Consider the following 20,119-nt stretch of genomic DNA (forward strand, 5'->3'; position numbering starts at 1 on the left):
TAGTTGCGTTCAACCGTGAATGAAATTGACATTTCGTTTGCTTATTGATGTTTCTAGTAGATTTTGTTGTTTGTGGGTAGATCATAAAGTCTTGGGATAGCAAAAGAAACATAATTAAACGAAAAAGAAAGACAAACATAAACTGAGCCCTCAGTGGAACAATTCTGGTCTTACTCTACCCCTCAAAGGGTATCGGCTCCTCAAAAGACGATACAAGTTTGTGACGGTGGTCTGAGAATTTAACATAGAAATGTTGGAAATAAGGCGATTCAGCTGATTTCGTTGGATGCTGTTGAAGGTGGTACACATTTCGGTGTATGATTTTGCTGGTGGGAGGAAGTGATTCCTTTGTTGCTAAAACAGTCACGCTCTAAAAACTCTAAAGTTCTGGTTGACTGCTGCTAGTTGTTACGTACACTGGTTGTTATTGAATTGTCTGGAAAACAAAGTTCAACAACTCATATCTTCATGGAAGAATTTGATTTGCATGATATATAAAACAATAACGTTTTAATTTGCAACCAACATGAGTCACTTAGAAGGAAGGAATTCAGGGTTGGCCCGGCAAAGAAGTCGGACGACTTTCTCTCAGGTGTCAAATGCGGTGGTAAAGTCTGGATATTTGTGGAAACTCTCCTTTCACACTGGACGGACTTCCTCTAAAAGCAGATACTTTGTACTGACCAAGAGTTCATTAGATCACTTCAGGAACCAGCAAACGGTAATGAAATGTTTTCTTTGTGGTGTAATGTGCAGTTGCAGAAAACTTACTCCCGCCATTCCCCCCTTGCATTTTTGTTCTATAAGGTTATCTTTATAAGCTTAAGTTAAGCTTATTAAAATACGTAAGCTTAAGTTAAATAATTCTTTTCATAATAATTCTTGCGGCATTTTACTAAACATCAAAGAGTTATTGGCAAGATTTCTACACAGCCCCATAAATTAGTATGACATTGGTGCATTTAACGTACATGTATTAAAATCGGGCTGTGCAGAAATCTGTCCGATTTTTCAAGGGGTAAAATTTCCTGTCCTTTATTTTTCATTCCCCTGCCACCCCATGCCAAAAACAATTTTTTTTTGTTGTCTGCAGCACAATGTAACAGGGACTATTATTCAACACATTGTACAGCACTAACCAAATATGATATGGTCATGGTGCGCTAAATATTCATCATCCATGATCAACAGATTATCCTGCGACATGCATAACTTAATTTCATGTGTGGGAAGAAAAATAGCAATACAAAGATCCTCTCCAGCTTTTCTGAGATGAAACTGTGCTTTGTTATCAATGTGCTGAATAATAAACAATTATCCTGCTCAATCTTGCGGAATATCCCCTGCTTTTAGCCATTTTGTCTTAGTCAGTCTCATTGGCTATGAATCAGGTGATATTTGGTGCAATTTCACGGGATAATTGTTGATAGTTCAGGTGTAATGATTATCATACTTCATCTTTTAAAGGAATCTCCCAAGACAAAAATATAAATAAAATTTTACAACATAATTGTAAAACGCAGTTGATGGAATGTGACGCTCTTGAGCTCAGTTGTTACTGTGTCAACAGTTAGCATTACGTAATGCAAATTGGTCATGGATGTACTTTTACTCTCCTCGTACAATACCTATTCTTGTAGCATGTTGCAATACCGTCTGTTACATTTATATCCTTCGTTGTGTATGGCTAAAAGGTATAAATACCTCTATTCATGTCTCGTTCAGCGCTACGTGAATCTCTTGTATTCGATAGTACTTTACTTGCCATTGGCTTAGTCCAAGACATATGTCTAACTATAAAAGGTCTAGTTAAAGTCCGAGTATGTGCTTGGCATGTTCAATAGAAAAAATTGATATTCGATAATATTCAATAAAATCAATTAAAATTAATTAATGGAATCGATAAATAGATAGAATTTATCAATAAGCTGATATGACTTGTGAGTAATCAATAATTATCAATTTTCCTATTAACTTAATACTTTTATCGATTTTATGTCGGTATTTGCATTTTTTCCCATTTCTACAATAAGAAAAAATAAGGAAAACATGTGAATGGACTTACCAATACACTTATTGTACATCTTCCCTCGTTGGCAGATATTAACTTTTACTGCTTTAATAAGAAATTTATATTGATTTGATAACTACAGTGATCCAAGTACACTGCATGTATTGTTCACTGGATAGTGTAAATGAACCCCACCAACAAGGAGTGTCACTCCACAACAACAGTGGAAATTAATTGAATCTTAAATAAAAATTAATCTTCTAAGAATCAGTACAGTATTAATATTATGGGCTCTCAATTTAATTACTTGTCGATCAATCTGTTTACAATTGACTGTTAATTATAATTACCAGTACAAATTAGTTCACATACCAAGGAAATAATCTATGGAAAGGAAATAAGACCACTCAGCCGGCAAACGCATGTTTTAGTCCATGCACTGCCTCGGAAGATGCATTTTTTTAATGTTTCATTGGGGTGATCCTTGAAGTCGATAAATTAACGAAATCAATAAAATTGTTACGTTAAAAAACCAAGACTGGTTGTGAGTATCAATTTTGATTGACTGATCGATAAAATCGTTTAATTAAGAAATTTTAATTAACAATTTTTGTTGATTTATCAAACAGTTTTCAGATATCTATTGTTTTTTATTTTTCCGATTTCGATTGTTATCAATTGAACATGGCAGGAATATGACAATGGAGCAGTTTTCCAGAACATTTCCTTACCTTAATCTCCCCCAACCCCTATGCTGGAATTCTCAGGGAGGCGAATTTTAATAGCTAATTTTTTTCTTAAGGGGCAGATACATTGTTGTATTTTCTTGAGCAAATTATAAAAGTATTGACCTTATTTTGTTGAACCACAAACAAAGTTATCACTGTGGTCTATCAAATCAGAAAACTAACTGGCCTGAAAACTGTCACACTGTAAATATTCATGTAATGCACTGGCTCTGTCACCTTAAAAATAAATGAGATAATAATTATTTTGAAAATGGTATGTACCATTGTTTAAGGCACTAGTCAAGACAGGCTGGCATATTATAAAGTAGTCCTTTAAATTTGCTGCATTCCATTAGCAAAGTGACCAGTCCTGCTGGGCATTGCTGACAGATGAAAAATGTCCTTAGTTACAAGTTACAAGTTCAATTTTCTCTTTAGCGGCCTTTTCGTGACTAACTGTAAGGTTTACTTTAGTAACAAGGTTATTAGTCACTGTCAGGTCATCAGATTCTAATAAATCTTTAATTCCAATCAGGAAAAGCTAAAAGGAAGGCTGCCTCTAGCTGCTATCGACACTGTAGAGACACTACCTGAAGACAACACATTACTACAAATAACAGTTTCCTTCAAACACCCATTGATTCTACAAGCATCCAGCAGAGATGAGTGCCAGGAATGGATAAAGGCAATAGAGAATGGTAAGATGACTGTATGTAATATATTTTAAGATTTACTGTGGCTCTGCCATTGATTTTGGTCCCATGTAGTATACTTTGTTCTAGTTACAATACTTTTAAACTGAGAGAGCCCATTCCTTATAAGCCCGGAGGCTTCCCTTGGGCTTCCTCGCCATTAGTGTTTAAACAAGAAATAAATAATTTTTCTAAAGTACAATTTATGGCAAAACAATAAACTGAACTGAACTGAACTTTGTTAAGGGCAATCTTTTTGGAAGCAAAGTTCCATGATGGTTTTATCTACAGGTTCTCCCAAAATGTTAGGTTGAAGTGCAGCACCGCAGTTTCATTAGAAACTAATTAAACCCCAAATGTAGAATGATTAAAATTTGTATTACCCCTCAGTTAGCAGACACCACCAAGAAAACTAGACAACATTTTTTACTGTTTATCAGGTCTTCTGGAGAACTCTTCATTAGCCAAGTAGCACTCAAGATTATTAGTTGAAAAAAAAAAGGACAGGGATTGCATGCTAACATATTACTTTCACATTAATTTTTAAGATGATTCTTGGTAACTTTTTTTTTAGGAATTCAGCAATGGCGCCTTGATTCTGATTCCAGCACCCCAGCCTTCCAAAGGAAAGATGAACTTGACAACTTACAGAATGTACCCAAGATTAAGGTGACACAGTATTAATAATTAATTCTAGTCTATAAATTAAATTAAAACTGTAAAAATTAATGTGTTGTGCACACAACATTTTATGTTTGAAACTTCATTATCAAGCAAAGAATTACATTCAAGTGGAAAAATGCATGTACAGTTGTACATGTAAATTACTGTTCAAGTCCGTAACCAAATTTCGTTGTGTCATTATATCAACTGAAGAGACCCTTTTCATCAGTGAATGGACTTGCTGCCTTTGAACATACTTCCCAATCAGAATCTATTCCACACTACATTGTAAGTTATTTAGTGTGTATTTTAGTACAGATCAAAAAGAATGTGACTTGAACAATAATTTATATTCAGATGTTCACTTGATTACCATTTCTCTGATTGATAATGATGTTCAAAACATCGCAACATGTTAATTTATTTTTATTTTTAATCTTGCCTATTTTGTTGCTCTTTAATGCATCTCTATAATTATATTAAGTAGGTTTTGAATTTGAATTTTGTTGTTTCTTGTTATACTCTCTCAATTTTTTGTTAAGAACAATACAATTCTAACTTATTCAGTCAGTTGTGTGTAGTTGGCCATTTTTGAGTGTATATTGTTTCTTTGCAGATGTTTTATCCATCTTTGTCTTGTCCTTCTGGTGATGGAGTGCTGTTCTCAGGTACTGTTCACGACAGTGTTGTTAGTGGTTCAACGTTTAAACTATTTCAAAGAAGGATTCTACAATCTAGGATTATCATCAAATTTAAACAAATTATCGTAAGAGTACAGGCAGTTATCACAGGCAGTAATTATTAATTATTATTAGGTCCATTTTTTCACCACTGTTACTCTAGACCAAATTTTGTCCATTCCTCATGACCCATTTCCTAGAAAGGTGATTAAACTAGGGCTTGCAGTGCTGGTTTCTTGTTGTGATGGCTTGTACAACTTGCAAACACTACTGTACAAAAGCACTGCATTTTTACAGTGAGACTACTCGAACTGGGCTACTTAGAAGAAAGATAACCTGCACTCACTTCGTTGTTTTTAAATCAAAGAATCCTCATGTTGTTGGTTAATGGACCAATAAGATTCAAGTAGTTAAACAATACATCTGGGACAAAGTTTGAAACAACCATGAACTTCTGGGACAAAGTTTGAAACAACCATAAACTTGCGGACCCCTCAGGAAACTGTCTCATTTTGTGATTGGTCAGTTAGAGTCTTTACTTTTCACTTTCACTTGAATTTACAGCCTTTTTTGAGTTTGACGATACTTCCTAGGTTTTTGGGTCTTATTTACCAAACATTCAAATTAGAGTGATCCGTGATGGAGGAATTCACGACAATGGTTGCTGACATTCCCAACTTTCGTGAGAGCATGTGCTGGATTTGCACCATGTAAGGCTGAGTCCACAACTGATCGCCACGGAAAAAAAACTAGTTGCCACTTTAATCTGAGCAAAACGTTTTGGCAGATTATAATAATATCAATAATCCGCGTTCAAGAGCTCAAACATCGAAATTTACCTGTAGGTACGGTTCTGTTCATTTCAAAGTGATGCATATGTAAGTGATACTGATATTTGCAAAGAAACATTTTCAGTGAGAGTAGTTTGATTAATATGCATGTATACATGCTGTGTTCGAATGTTTTGAGTAACAGTAAAAGAAGAGAGACAAAGCCCATGTAATGAAAAGAAATTGCTGTTCCACCATGCGTTTGAAAATTATCAGAAATTCAAGATTGAATTTGGAACATTACAGTTGTTGCTTATACTTGATTGTAAACTTGTGGTACATGTAAATAAAATTAGTCTTTTTATGCTTGAATTTTTATGTTAAGATTTTAGAAAACAAGACAGTAGGCAAAATTTGGGATCAAAACTGACCAATCAAAAAACTGCGCAGTTTACAGTGAGGTCCGCATGTTCAAGTCGCGTAAAATTAATTAGCGAATGTTTCGTCTAGGTCTACACTGCAATGTTTTTGGTCTATTTACTAACAACTTTCAGATCCTTTGTTTTTTGAAAACATTGTGATTGGTTGACTTTCTACCAAGTGGCTCGGATCAAGTAGTTGGACTGTTAAGTGCTGTTCAACCAACAACTTCATTACCACAGTGCAGCAGCAACATCTCTTGATCTGTACGGGATCTCATGATTACGAGTTAATCCAATTACAGTACAGCATTTCTTTTTATTTCCAGAATAACTAATGATGAGAAAAAAAAAAGGTTTCAATTACTTAAAGCAGATTTATTCCTTGATTGAACTCAGAATAAGTCAGTCAGACTGGTCCATTTGCATGCAGTTGTGTCCTGTTTTTTATTATTATTATTATTATTATTATTATTATTAATTTTTTCATACTGCATCTGAAACAATTTTTGTCATAAATTTTGTTTATCACACCTCCATTAATACTAACTTGTGGTTTTAATTTAGTCGCCCTTTCAGGAATAGAATCTACGTAATTGAGGGATAAAATTCTCAATTAGAGTAAGGGTGATTTGATGATGGGTTAGTGCTCATAATCAGCTTTCCAGAAACCGGGACCCAGGTATTAATTTCAATTCAGTTCATTTAAAACTTAATTTAGAAATATTTATTTTGCTTGAACTTCCCTGCCAGCTGCCAGTGAGCTTCATCATGAGTTTCCAATGATTAAGTATGCAAGAGGAGGAAGATCCATTCCACATGAAAGAGTCTTTAAACTTGATAATGATAATTTGGTAAGAATCTCAGCAGGTGTTTACAATACAATAGGATGTACTGTTGAACTCGTTTAACTTTCTTAGTTTGCAAGAGAAGAAGAGGAATTAACTTTGCATTAATGTCTGCCGTGGGCAAAACTCAAAATTCCATCTGTCAGATTGTCTGTTTTAAGCTGGTTAGTCATCATTGTGAATGGAATATTCATCTTGTTTGTGATATGTGCATACATGTAGTTCCCTTGATATATCTACAATGTTCCAGTGCCCAAGTTTTGTTAAAGTCTTAGAAAAAAAAAAAGAAAAAACAAGGCTATGATTTCTTCAGATCGCAGTTCATTTAACAATAATATTATTGCATGAGTTCACATTGGATTTGAGATGATTGATGGCTAACGAGGTGCATGCACGTAGCACTAAGTCAGGTTGGCTATGATGATCTCATTGTCCAACAAGCACGAGTGTAAAATAAATGTTTTATGAAAAAGAGCCGCTTGAAGATCAGTATAAAGGATCTTGCTGATTTTATGTTTCAAGAAAGTAAAGAAGACATTCAAGTAAATGGCCACTATTTGTCAGGCATGGTAAAATGGCTGCTAAGCCAACAACAACTACATCAGGAATTATACATTGTCCAATGATCCAGTTTTTAATAAGTGGCAATATTATGGAATGATGTATAAATTGTGTTTAAAATATTGCATCTATTTAAGTCACAGTTAAAGGCTCATGTATTGATACAACCTGCCAGAGCTCTTAATAGTACAACAAAAACAGGTTTTGTTCACTGTTTCGTTTGTTCGTTTGTTTATTCGTTCATTTTTTTATTCACTTTGTTATTAAGTCTGCATACTATACATTGCACTAGTACGACAAAAACAGTCTTCCTTCATTCATTCATCCATCCGTCCGTCCGTCTGTTCGTCCATCCATCCATTCATTCATTCATTCATTCATTCATTCATTCATTCATTCATTCATTCATTCATTCATTCATTCATTCATTTACTTGGTTAAGTCTGCATACTATACGTTGCATCAGTACTTAGAACATTTAGTACATTTATTTAGTACTGAGTACATTCCCCAGTCGGGAAAAAGGGACGACGACGATGATGATGATGATGATGATGCCTAATGCTGTAAATTTTTATCATTGATCTTACAGCACATAATGTGGAGAAAAAGAGGGAGAACTAATAGTTTTACTTTTGCCAACACTTGTAAGTTTAGCCCTGTTAAACATTGTTCTTTTGGTCAAGTTATTTATTCTTTCACAAAATTAATATTATATTAATATAGAACTTTACATAATTTTAGTTCTGTCAGTACATCAGACCCAGCTCATGTTTTAATGCAACTTCCAGACTTTTCCCACTCTGATCTTTTTTTAAAGTTAACCCTGAGGGAACCCCCACTGTGACGACAAATTGACGGCAAATTGCTGGAAATGGTGTCTAAATTCTAAATTTTAGTTTAAAAAGTAGAATCACACTCAAGTGTGCTAAAAATTAGATATGATTGTCGCCTGCTTTCACTTTTAAATTTCCCAGGTGCCGCCATTTTGAATTTCATGGTGTCATGCAGTTGCCGTTATTGTCAGTAAGCAGAAGTTCTTTTGTGTGAAACAATAGAGCAACAGTATTATGTCATGAAATCCCAGATGGCTGTGTCCAGGAAATTTAAAAGGAAAATAGGTGATAATCAAATCCTGTTTTGTCTGACACAAAAATCTCATTTCCATGTTCTCCGACAAAATTTGAAATAAGATTGAATGTATTTTCAACAATTTAACATTAATTTATTTCAAGAGTGGAGGTTTCCTTTAAAGTTTACGTATTTGCTTGATTTAGTATGTCTAGACAGAGTGGTTGAAGTACGGTGTGGTCAGCAAACAAAGAACTTTGTGAAGTTCCCATACACTGAGGTTGAAAGCCAGTCTTTCTCACTTATGTTTGAGAAACAACAAGGTAATACGATGTGCATCCACTGGGAATACATAAATATAGAGTGGATTTCTAATGGCTGTTAGTGGTAAATAATGATACGTGATACATTGCGTGTAACGTACCAAAACAAACACAAATAAAATTATTTACTACTTACTGTACACCTTATTTCCTCTATTAAGCCTCCTCCCTCATTGAAGCTAGCCTCCCCAACCCCTTGTTGGTATACTCAGTGGATTTTTGGGTGAGGTGCCGCTGGGACTCTGAAACTTTTACCCTATGTACCAGAGCACATTCAGCCATATTTTGTCACCCCATTCCAGACTAGACACCAAAATCCCTACCCTATCCTAGACTTGAGCCTTAATTCATTTGTCTTCCAAGAGACCTGTTCCAGACTACACTGTAAATTTTTCTTGATGGTTGAAAAACATACGTACCCCCTCCACAGCAGCACATTCTTAATATATAGTATATATAATTTACCTGCTTGCACTGTACAAAATTGTATGAGCTCTGTATGTTTTGATCCACTCTGTATCTAATGCTGTAAGGTGCTTTTTGGGACATGCTGACTTTCCTTCAGATTTCTATAATTTAGATGATTGGATTGTTGAGGCTAATAAGTTTGATCTCTGTGATTAAGTGTTTCCTTTGACAAAATCAAAGAGAATCTACAATCTCTCTATCCTATCCAGGAGTATATTTATTTAATTGATGACAGAAAAGTCAAACCTCTCTAATACAGACAGGGAAGTGACAGAGCATTGTACTACAGTTCATTTCTGGAAAACATCTTTTAGTGCCAGTTTTATACAGTTAATTGAATCGGCTATTGCCACAGTATTTTCTCTTCTAACGCTTACTTTCGGTAAGTAAAGCATTGGTGTTTGTGTAACTGCAAACACTATCATCACCTGATCACTGGAGTGTCCGCAATGTACTGTTAGTAGAGGTTAACTTGACATGTATTTGCTCTCTGGGGCCGAGATTTTGTGTCTGTTGTCTGTAGTAGAGAGGGTCCATATTATAGAGGTTTTTCTTTAAAGAAAATATGTTAGCATTTGTTGAGACGTAGGGAATTACCCGTCCACAGAGAGGTGTCCATAAGGAGAGGTTCAACTGTACTGGCAAACTATTAGGGAAATGTAACAAAATGCTAACAGCTGCAATCTTGCTATACATGTATGTAACTGTACTTCTAGTATCCAATCCACGGAAAAAAAAGGCCTTTTACGACAAACTGTTTTTTCACCTGTTGTGTAGGTGAGTGGGGTCAACTGTGTTCCTTGGACCTTATATGTGACTCACCAAAGGCATTTGAAAAGTGGTCCAGTGCAGTAAGTATAATTAGCAATCAAGAAAAAAAAAAGTATATTTTTATTATCCATCAACAACTCAGGTATATATGTTGAGTATATAGAGAATAATGTGTAGTTCCAGAAAATATCCATACCCCCCCCCCCACGGTAGGGTTTTTGTTTTGCACCACCCTCCCCCCAGGAAATTCCAGTTTAGCTTTATACTTTCCTTCTAACATTTTAGCTTATAAGACCTCCTCTCCCTAGGAATTTCCAATGACCTTTCATGGGGTGGGTATGGTTTTTTTTTGTGGAACTGTACAATGTCCACTACAAAGATCAGCCAATAAGCTGCAACAGTTTTGGAAATTTTCATCCCAAAAATTTATTAGAAATGCAATGTTGAAACGCTTATCTGCATACATGAACGTCTGGAAGGAGCTCTGTAGATTTTCATATACAGAGTTTAGAACTTTCAGTTCTTTGTCTTCCGTTAAAATACAAAAAAGTTCTTCATCTTCCAATTGGTGCACATGTTTGTTGTAGCCTTGTAAAATTCAGACTTACAATAAATATTAATTATTGAACTTCAAGGCCAAAATTTAATGAAGCAATAACTATTTTTAATGATGACTTTTTTCCAGTTTGAATGATCAAAATGATCAAATTTTACATTAATTTTAGTCAATTGCATATAATTTTAAACAATAATTGTTCGAACGGATGTTGCAATTAACTTCGAACGGATGTCAGAACCGTTCGAACGGATGTCAAAACCGTTCGAACGGATATGCAAACTGTTCGAACGGGTTGTTGAACGCTTTGAACGGATTTTTTTTGGCGTTCGAACGGATAACGAACGGATAACGAACGGTTAACCTCTTGGAACGGATCACTGTTAGTGTCCGTTTTGCCTTTCACGGTCACAATTGATTGCATGATGTCATTGTAACTAATATTATTTTGTTGTAGATGAGAGAGGTTATTTATAGCAAGGATCAAAGGGTGAACCGACACAGGTTTGATGGAGTTGATCCAGCCATTCTGTATCCTTTGCATATATAGCTCCTTTAATTCTCAGTTAGTTCTGTTACTCCCACAACTGACATAATTCCATCATGATGATAGAACTCTGACCCAACCATGATCAAACTAGTATAAGGTTCATGTTGAGAAAGTATAGATCTTACTGATTATGCTTTGCAAGAACAGCCAGAAGACAATTAATAGTTGATATTTTTTGGGCACTGCTTAATGGCTCAATATACCATGGCCACAAAGCCAATCGACTCACTGGATACAATGATCCAGTTTTTAGTAATAATATTAATTATTAATATACCGTTGTTACACCGACAGTGTGTTTTACATGTATACTCAGGTTCTGTTTCCTTTGATACAATTTAAAATTGTACCTTTTTGCAATGAATTAGTGAACCCCCTTAACATACTTGATATAGCTGGTTGAAGCGACACTGGTCAGTAATGTCGTCACGGCACAGTAAAGGAATCTCAGTGGACCAGGCCTTGTCATTTGCCCATCACTGCTGCAGTGGAGCGAAAAGGAAGCAGTTGCTGAGAAATCACGTAAAGGTTGGATGAAGCCATTTCAAAATTTTTACTGTTTTAAGGCTTACACTGTAATTAATCAAGAATGTTCAGTAATCTGCACCCAAATGTTCTAAACCCTGAAACACGCAGATTTTGAGAGTCAGCATCTATGACTATTGTTTCTTTGTTACAGACTATCAGTACAATCAAACATGTGGGCCATGTGAGATCTAGATTAAAGGGGCATGTTTGCCAGAGATGAAGAACTTACTGTGCAGCAAATTTCCAAATGAATGCATCATTGACTGCACGAAATAGAAATTAGTGTGCATTAAGCCTGGGATCAAAAAATTGGCCAGTGAGGGCCCAGTGGGCCCCCTTCTGTAATTTTAGGGGTCCCTTTTTCAGTACAGTTCATGCATTCAGTGAGAAATCAATGTCTTATTGAATGATAATGTAATGTTTATAAGTACTAATAAATCCTGGTTTTGAGTAACTTTAAAATTTGGGATGTTTGTCTTAAAGAATAATGCCTCTTGTCGCTTGCAAACGGTAACTTTCCCTCTTTTTTTTGTTAAATATTATTATTGTTATATATGCATGTAAGAAAAAGGAGTATCTCAGAATTAACTACTCAAGAAGGTGCAGAATATGAACACAGAAACAAACAAAGAAGAAAAATAAGGCGGTGAATTGAGACAGTAAAAGGCTGTATAGATCAACGGCGGGCCGGTCATGTCCATTTTGAATACTTTTTGTCCGAAAATAAGCACTTATCCCTGCTTGTGTGACTCTCTGAACGTATTGTATAATGAGGAGAGACAATGTAACAGGAGAATCCCAATGAAACGACTTTGAGTCCAGCCTAGTTGAGAAATATGGTTTTCCGCTTCTTGTTGTCTTTGTAGGATGTTCTTGAAGCTCAGTGTGGGATTATTCAGCATAATGAAAACCTCCTGTGGAATTCATTTTTGTTGTTATTCAGTGCTCTCAATGAACATCCCAGAGTGAGTATCATTATTTGATAACCAACTCCATTTGGAGTTAGGAGCCACCTTCCTTAATCAAGGAAATGTTATAAATTGTAAAAATATCTGTTGTGCCCTAAAACAAACTTTGTGTAAAATAATACTATCTTAGACAGTGCATCTTCTCCCTTGTGGATATGTAAAAAATGAACTATTCTTCTCATAATTTACCATAATAACGATAATTGTTACTATCACTGATGGTAGCTTAATGAGAAGAATACTATTATTATTATTGTAGTAAGGGGCACAATTTTAGTTACCGGTAACCTTGCTGTGCCCCCTCCCCCTCCTCTTTAGCAATAATTATTATTGATTGTATATTTATCTACAAACTTAATATTAACAGAATGTAATTATGTGCTAAGTGGAGGAAATGAATGAAATACTCAAAATGTTGTAGTCGTTTCCCTGGAGATCTCTGTTGGAAGGTTCATACACTGAATAACATTGTAAATGAGTGAATATTCCTGGCAATATTTTAATAGCGTGCAGTTGCCAGGAAAGCCGTAAACTTAAACATCAATCCCTGTACTCAAAACTTGTCAGGTTTGTACTCAAAAAGTGTCGCAGTTTCAATTCAAGAAGGCATACATAGGAGTCACTCTTAACTAGAGATAGATGTATGTTTATTTATTTTCAATGACCCCTTTATACAATAGCTACATGTAGATACATGTAATTATAGAGATATAAGTGAAATGTTTTTCTTAAACCATTGCCTGTGTTATACTTCATTCAAACAACATAGTGGCCCATGAAGTTTGTCAGTTGAAAGTTACTACATTTGATGTACAGTAGTTTTGTTGTAAATGGTTTGCGTGGAAATAGTAATTATTGCGCAACATCTGACCTTTATTCAACCTTTCTTACACTTCTCTTCTTTCAATAGTTGTATAAGATCTTCTGTAAGTACGCAAAGGAACATCCAAACCTTGGTATGACACCAGCAGAGTTTGCAGAATTTCTCAACAGAGAGCAAGAGGTCAGTCTTACATACAGATGTATTTCCTCCATTTTTGCTTAGTTTCCTTCAATGAAAAACGCATGAAAGGTCAGTTACAGAGAGATGATCTTTGGAAGTTATGTGTATGATAGGAGCCCCAAAAGACTTTAGAATTTTTTTGTTGTGAACTTACATTGTAGCTAAAATGTATTTCCCATTACTATACTTCTTAACTGAGCGCTCAAACTCCCACTGTACCACATTGTAACTTCTCAGTTATGTTCAACTTATTTTTAGGGTGTTTAGAAGGCATTCCTATACTGGTTCTACTCTAGTATGTTAAACTATTTGTATTGGAGTGAGGATGAATATCTTTTATATCAGCCAGGATAAAGGTGTACCTATATGATGTATTGCCATGAGATCTGCACCTATACGATGTATTACCATGAGATCTTTGACCAGTATCATGCATTTAAATGAAAACAGTTTCAGAGCACACCTGGCTGACTATAGATAGAATACTTATTACGATGATGGTGATGATGGTGATGATGATGATGATGATGATGATGATGATGATGATGATGATGATGATGATGATGATGATGATGATGATGATGATGATGATGATGATGATGATGATGATGATGATGAACACATTCTGGTGTGAAATTAACCTATATCAGAACATTGCAAAGGCGAGTTAAAATAAGCTCAGTTGTTAGAGCATTGGCCTGCTGAGTTGGTGGTCGTAGGTTCGAACCCCAGCTGGACCAACACTGAAGGTTTTGAAACAACTGAGGAGAAGGCAATAGTTGCACCTTCACGTGGCTCAGATGACCACAAAGAACTTGCGGTCCTGTCTCCAATTTGGGGAAGTAAAAGACCCACTGAGAATACCCTGGTTGTTAGGGACCACCCTCAGTGGTCGGCTTGACATGAATTTGTAGAAGGCTTCTGAGTGAGTGAGACTATAACTCTGTATCACAGCCAGAAGTCAGTAGGGTGTGCCACGTTCTGGAGACAATATATGCCCTATGCCTTTTGCCCAGGTGGCCTGTTGCTTCATGTGCATGTACATGTAGTTGCAATTACTGAATAGTCACCTAAAGATAGTGCCAAAAAAGAACACTTCAGGTATTCTGTTCAGTGCTACATATGGAGTCCTTTGTGTGCCTGTCATCCAGCTTTGTTGCCTTTTAAATTTCCTTGAAAACGTACAGGTCTTATTACCAAAGCATGAAAAACTCACCCATCTACATGTATAATGTTCTTTATTAACACCAGTCCACTTACCAAATTGTATGAAGAAGCCTAACACTCATACATACATTGTAAGCTAACTGTAGTTTCTATTGAAGTTTCCTCCCCACTTTGAACATTAAATCCAATGCAAAATACTTTGTAGCCTTTGTTTAATTTATATTTCAGTGTGCCAAAAAAATTAAAAAAAAAGAACAAAAGAAATAAGTTTTTGAATGAAATCATACTGACAGGAGTCGCTCAGTTTGGCAGCCTGTGCCAGGTTGATGTCTGTTCATGACAAGTTCCACATGATGTACAAACAGAAATGCGCAGGAGACAACCCTGAGTCCTACAGATTGAGCAAGTCTCTCTTGTCATACCATGGATTTCTCAGGTAACTATATTACTAAATCTAGGATTTTGTCCACTTTAAGTCTTAAATTGATAACATGATCGTAAATATATGTTCCTAACAAGATCTCAGCCTTTGGTTTGCCCTTAACATGTTCTTAAAATTTTAGCTGAAATTAAATCTAAATGTTCTTATCAAAAGGCTCTTATTTATAAAACAAACTTACAGTATCGTACACGTACCAATTAAGTGACTCATGGTTAAACGTTTTATTACTTGTTAAAAGGACACTTGAAATTCAACACTACAAACCTGCTAACTCAAGCTTTCCTTATTTGTTTCCTTTGGGTTTTAGAGTTAGCCAGGTTTTACTGCAATATTTTCATGACAGCTGAAATCGTTTTTATTGGTGAAATGAATTTCCAACTTTCTTGCAACTGTTTTATTTGAATGTGTGATAAGCAACTTTTCTTACAGCATAAGTCACCTGCATATTTGTGATCACCATATTAATTAGTGTGCCCTACAAGTATGTCAAACAACAACACTTTTGAGAGATTGCACAAATGCACTTTTGAAACAATGGAATGAACGTATGCCATCCTTGTTGGCACACAGAGGCCCTTGAACGTTATGATACAACCTGTACAGTGTGGATCAATCTATTATTGCTGCCTTTTAATGGGTAAACCTGGAAAATAAGTTGTCACTATATTGGACTGTAAGTTCATTTTGTGTCATAGTTTTTCGGGACTTGTTTTCAGAGTAAAAGCGTAGGGTAACTGATAATTATTGTTTTTAAATTAAATTTTGTCACCTTGGTTGCAGCTACCTCCGTAGCAAAGATAATGCTGCCGTCAATCCAGAGCACAACACTGTTTATCAGGTGAGAATCCATGAGCACTTCCATTTAAATTATGGATTAACTGCTAAGAATTTTTCCACCAAATGAAGCAGTGCAATTATTGAGCATTTCCATTTGTATGAAAGAAAAACCCAGTTGTTCCATTGGGGAATCAAATGGAATGGTTCTTTCCACTGACAATTTTGGGAAATAAATCATATAATTCACCAAAGAATATGGTACTAGTGTGCTGAATTAAATGGTACAGTGGTATTCCAACTGGTAATTCCAGTAATACTTCTCAAACTCATTAATAATTCAACAGCCAAAGACAAAGGAAATCATGCACCGTGGCGTGTTTGGATATCTCATGAAAAACTCCTCGTTTTTGCATTCTTAATTTCCCCTTCAAAATCAGTTTGTTGGAGAAGTTATGTCAAACACTCGTCACAGTGTTTCATCACAATATTAAAAACCTTGAAGTTCGTCAAAAATACTCCTCTACGCGTCGTAGTTTCAACTCTCTTCTCGGTGTTTGATAATTATGTGATGAAACACTGTGTCTCGTGTTTGATATATTACCTCTATTCTTTTTCCAAAAAAAATAATTCCATTGGAAAGGACCTTTGTTAATGGTTGACTTCCCACCGTTCCATGCGTGTAAATGCAAATCATTCTATATTTGTTGTTTATTCTCTATTGCACATGCAAGTACAAGAGTCAGCTAATCAACCAATGGCCATTGGGTAATGGGTAGGTTTCTGAAATTAATTTTAGGTAAGCATGCAAAATCCAGTGGAAATCTCAGGCTTTCGTCTAAGTTGGAAACCCAAAGTGAAATGGGAGGGAGGGGGGAGGGGGGAGGGCAATCGCTGTTGCTCATCAAGGCGTTTTAAGTTTGGCGGCGTAAATTGAGAGGTTGTTAAATAGATTCTGACATAATTTGGTACATAAATGGATAGATTATGTCTGGTTTTCACACTGAGTTGGGCTATTTGATTGAAAGTAACCTACTATGGCTGGTTCTGTTCTCTTTCCATTGTAGGAAATGGAACATCCATTATCTGATTACTATATCAACTCTTCTCACAACACCTACCTAACAGGGCGGCAGCTGAAGGGTCACTCCAGTCTTGAGGCATATGTCAGAGCACTGCTGCAGGGCTGTCGCTGTCTTGAACTGGACATTTGGGATGGGCCAGGTACGTGATGTAATATATCAAACACGAGAAGGCGTGTTTCAGCAAATATCCAAACACTGAGAAGAAGGTTAAAAAAAAAAAGGCGCAGCCGAGTTTTTTTTAAACGACTTTGAGGTGTTAGGACATCTGATGAAACACTTTTAAGTGTTTTATATGGCTTCTCAAATGATCAATAATTCTTGAAGAAATTTAAGACTAAAGTTAGCAAAATTTTATGGTAATTAGGAACACATATCCAAACCACGGTCATAGTAGTGATTTTTTTTTTTTTTTTTTTTGTTTTGTTTTCTCGTGATGAATTGTTAACGGGTTTGAGAAGTAATATATCAAACACAAGAAGGCGTGTTTCATCAAATATCCAAACACTGAGAAGTAGGTTGAAACAACGGGGCGCAGCCGAGTTTTTTTTTTTTAACGACTTCAAGGTGTTTGGATATCTGATGAAACACACTTTCAAGTGTTTGATATGTCTTCTCAAATGATCAATAATTCTTGGAGAAATTCAAGACTAAAGTTGGCGAAATTTTGTTATAATTACGAACACGTATCCAAACCACGGCCACTGTAGTGATTTTCTTTGTTTTCTCTTGATGAATTATTAGTCAGGGCCAGGTTGTTCGAAAGCCGATTAACGCTAATCCACGATTAATAGTTAACAACGGTTCTCATCGCGCTCGTTAAAAATGGTTTTAAAGGCTAATTTCGAGCTAAAGGTAAAGAAAAGTTTAAGTAAAAATTGAGGGCCAAAAAATATTTTGGAAGAATCTTTATTGGTTAGCAATTAAACTCGAGTCAAAGTTTGCGTTAACCCAGGATTAGCTTAATCGGGCTTTGAACAATTGGGCCCAGTTTGAGAAATGTTTGTCAGTCTCACATACCCTGCGCCTGTAAAATCATCCAATCAAGACCATGTATGTTGATAGACAAGCAAACTGAAAAATGGGAAATGTTTTGTCCAATTTCAAGTTGCTTTGATGTAGCTAATGCCTCTTGTCCTTTCCAGCCATAATTTGTTTTCTTGGCCCAATTTTTCTTCAAAACGGCAAAGAAAAATTCAGTGCCCATGTGTGAAGTAAATATTCCATCGCATTTATTTCATTGCGCATTTGAAAGGTCTTGATGGGTGAAATTCATTTGTCATATCAGGATAACTGAAGGAAGTTAGGTCTTTGACAAAGAGGGTCTAAAACGTCCAGATTAAAAACTACAAAATTTCACTGTTCGCCACATGTAATAGCCCAACCTCCAAGCTGTAGCTTAATTTGCATCTTTTAATGCATAGAAGTACCTGAGATATGTCAGAGTCTGTAAGTGGAATAAATTAAAAAAACTGAAAAAAAAAAAAAAAAAGCACGAAAACTTGGATGGTTGGTAAACCCCATCATACATGTAGATACCAGTTAGTACCATTTTTTTCTTTTTTTTTTTAAAGCGCAGAGATCTTTCCAAGACCGGTTTGCTGGCACAATTTCACTTAAACTGAATTGACTAAGTAATGATTTATCGTGGGTCCCCGGCAGGAAAGGGTCAATTTAGGGGTTATGTAACAGGTTGTATGAAAGGGATTACGCATGGAAGAATTACACTGTAGATGAACCTTTACAAACTCTACTCATTTGTTTTGGTTTTCAGATGAACCTGTTATTACCCACGGACTTACACTGACTTCTAAAATAAGATTCAGGGATGTGGTTCAAGTCATCAGAGTAAGAAATTATTATAAATAACATTACTTTATTTTGAATCTAGGATGTCATGAAAGGATACGATACACTCTTCGTCTTGGCTTGAACCTCTGGGTGATTTTAGCCAAATAGTTTATTTATACTGCATCAAGGGGAGAGGAAGTATACATCTGGCAAGCTTTCTTTACCTTTCTCAAAAGCAATCTTGATAGGGAAAAACGTAAAACTAAACTCCAAGTGAAACTTTGAACTTTTTTTTTCCTATTTGCATATAATACGGTTCTATTCTATCAGTATTGTAAATACTATCGTTTTTGTAAATGTAGTGCAAATTGTAACATAAATGAAGAGTTTCTTTTGTTTTTTTTTTCTCCAAGAAAAATGTTTATAATTGTATTGTATTGTTTTGGTGCAATAACATGTTATTAAAAAAAAAAGGATAAGGGCAAGCATTCCATAATATGCTTAGTGAGCGTACTTAGACATAATAGACACAATGTTGGCTGGTTAGGTGATGTACTTCTTTGAGGAAGTAGCAATCAAGCTGGCTTTCTTTGCTGATTGATCTTGAGGGTTGGTAGAAAAAAGAGAACGATCATCCGGACCTCTCTGGAAATAGTAACAAGACTTACAGGGTTGCCAACTTCAAGGAGCATAATTTAGGGAACAGCAATCACTGTGTTGAAAGACTCTCTTTGCTTACATAGTCTGCACTTTGATCGCGTTGTTGAACAGAGGTGTTCAATTTAAGTGAACTAAGTAATGTTTTTGAATGTTTTACTGATTTTCAGGAATATGCTTTTGAGGCGTCTGAATTTCCACTGATCTTGTCTCTGGAAAACCATTGCAATGAACAGCAACAAGTGCGTTACACACTGTCTTCAGTCCAATAAAATAGAAAATTGGGGTTTAAAAACCATACCTTAGAGGAACAGCAAACTAATGAGCAGTTCGCTATTCTCATCTTGGAAGTCCTATGGATATAATCAATGTACCGTTGAACCTCCCTAATAATACTGAAATGAGAGGGGTCAGACCTTATTACCCACTTTATGAATGTTTTCATGTTATGTACTGTAAATTCACAATGGCTGCGATCTTTTCTTTTTTTTTTCCTTTTTTTTTTTTAACCTTTTTTGCGTTGTTTTATCAAAGTGCAATAAATGCTTATTTGCAAGTTGCACACTAATTTGGAACATAGAATTAAAAAAGCTTGG

The 20,119-nt window shown here is 35.6% G+C and overlaps 1 protein-coding gene across 2 annotated transcripts in view; it reads left to right on the plus strand.

Annotated features, from left to right (window-relative positions):
• Positions 1-52: 52 nt before the first annotated feature.
• LOC146487924 (1-phosphatidylinositol 4,5-bisphosphate phosphodiesterase zeta-1-like) overlaps positions 53-20,119 on the plus strand; it is a 33,314-nt gene continuing 13,247 nt past the window's right edge. For both annotated transcript variants that reach the window (XM_085125340.1, XM_085125348.1), the window contains exons 1-17: positions 53-721; positions 3,275-3,437; positions 4,006-4,100; positions 4,711-4,762; positions 6,717-6,817; positions 7,965-8,019; positions 8,650-8,766; positions 10,012-10,085; positions 11,019-11,092; positions 11,507-11,639; positions 12,506-12,604; positions 13,518-13,610; positions 15,071-15,213; positions 16,000-16,057; positions 17,061-17,217; positions 18,850-18,923; positions 19,694-19,765. In XM_085125340.1, coding sequence (XP_084981466.1) covers positions 527-721; positions 3,275-3,437; positions 4,006-4,100; positions 4,711-4,762; positions 6,717-6,817; positions 7,965-8,019; positions 8,650-8,766; positions 10,012-10,085; positions 11,019-11,092; positions 11,507-11,639; positions 12,506-12,604; positions 13,518-13,610; positions 15,071-15,213; positions 16,000-16,057; positions 17,061-17,217; positions 18,850-18,923; positions 19,694-19,765 — 1,755 coding nt within the window. In that variant the 5' untranslated portion in view covers positions 53-526. The remainder of the gene's footprint in view (positions 722-3,274; positions 3,438-4,005; positions 4,101-4,710; positions 4,763-6,716; positions 6,818-7,964; positions 8,020-8,649; positions 8,767-10,011; positions 10,086-11,018; positions 11,093-11,506; positions 11,640-12,505; positions 12,605-13,517; positions 13,611-15,070; positions 15,214-15,999; positions 16,058-17,060; positions 17,218-18,849; positions 18,924-19,693; positions 19,766-20,119) is intronic.

This window comes from Pavona decussata, unplaced genomic scaffold, assembly GCF_977016875.1.
Source record: "Pavona decussata unplaced genomic scaffold, jaPavDecu1.1 SCAFFOLD_12, whole genome shotgun sequence".
Lineage (NCBI taxonomy): Eukaryota > Metazoa > Cnidaria > Anthozoa > Scleractinia > Agariciidae > Pavona > Pavona decussata.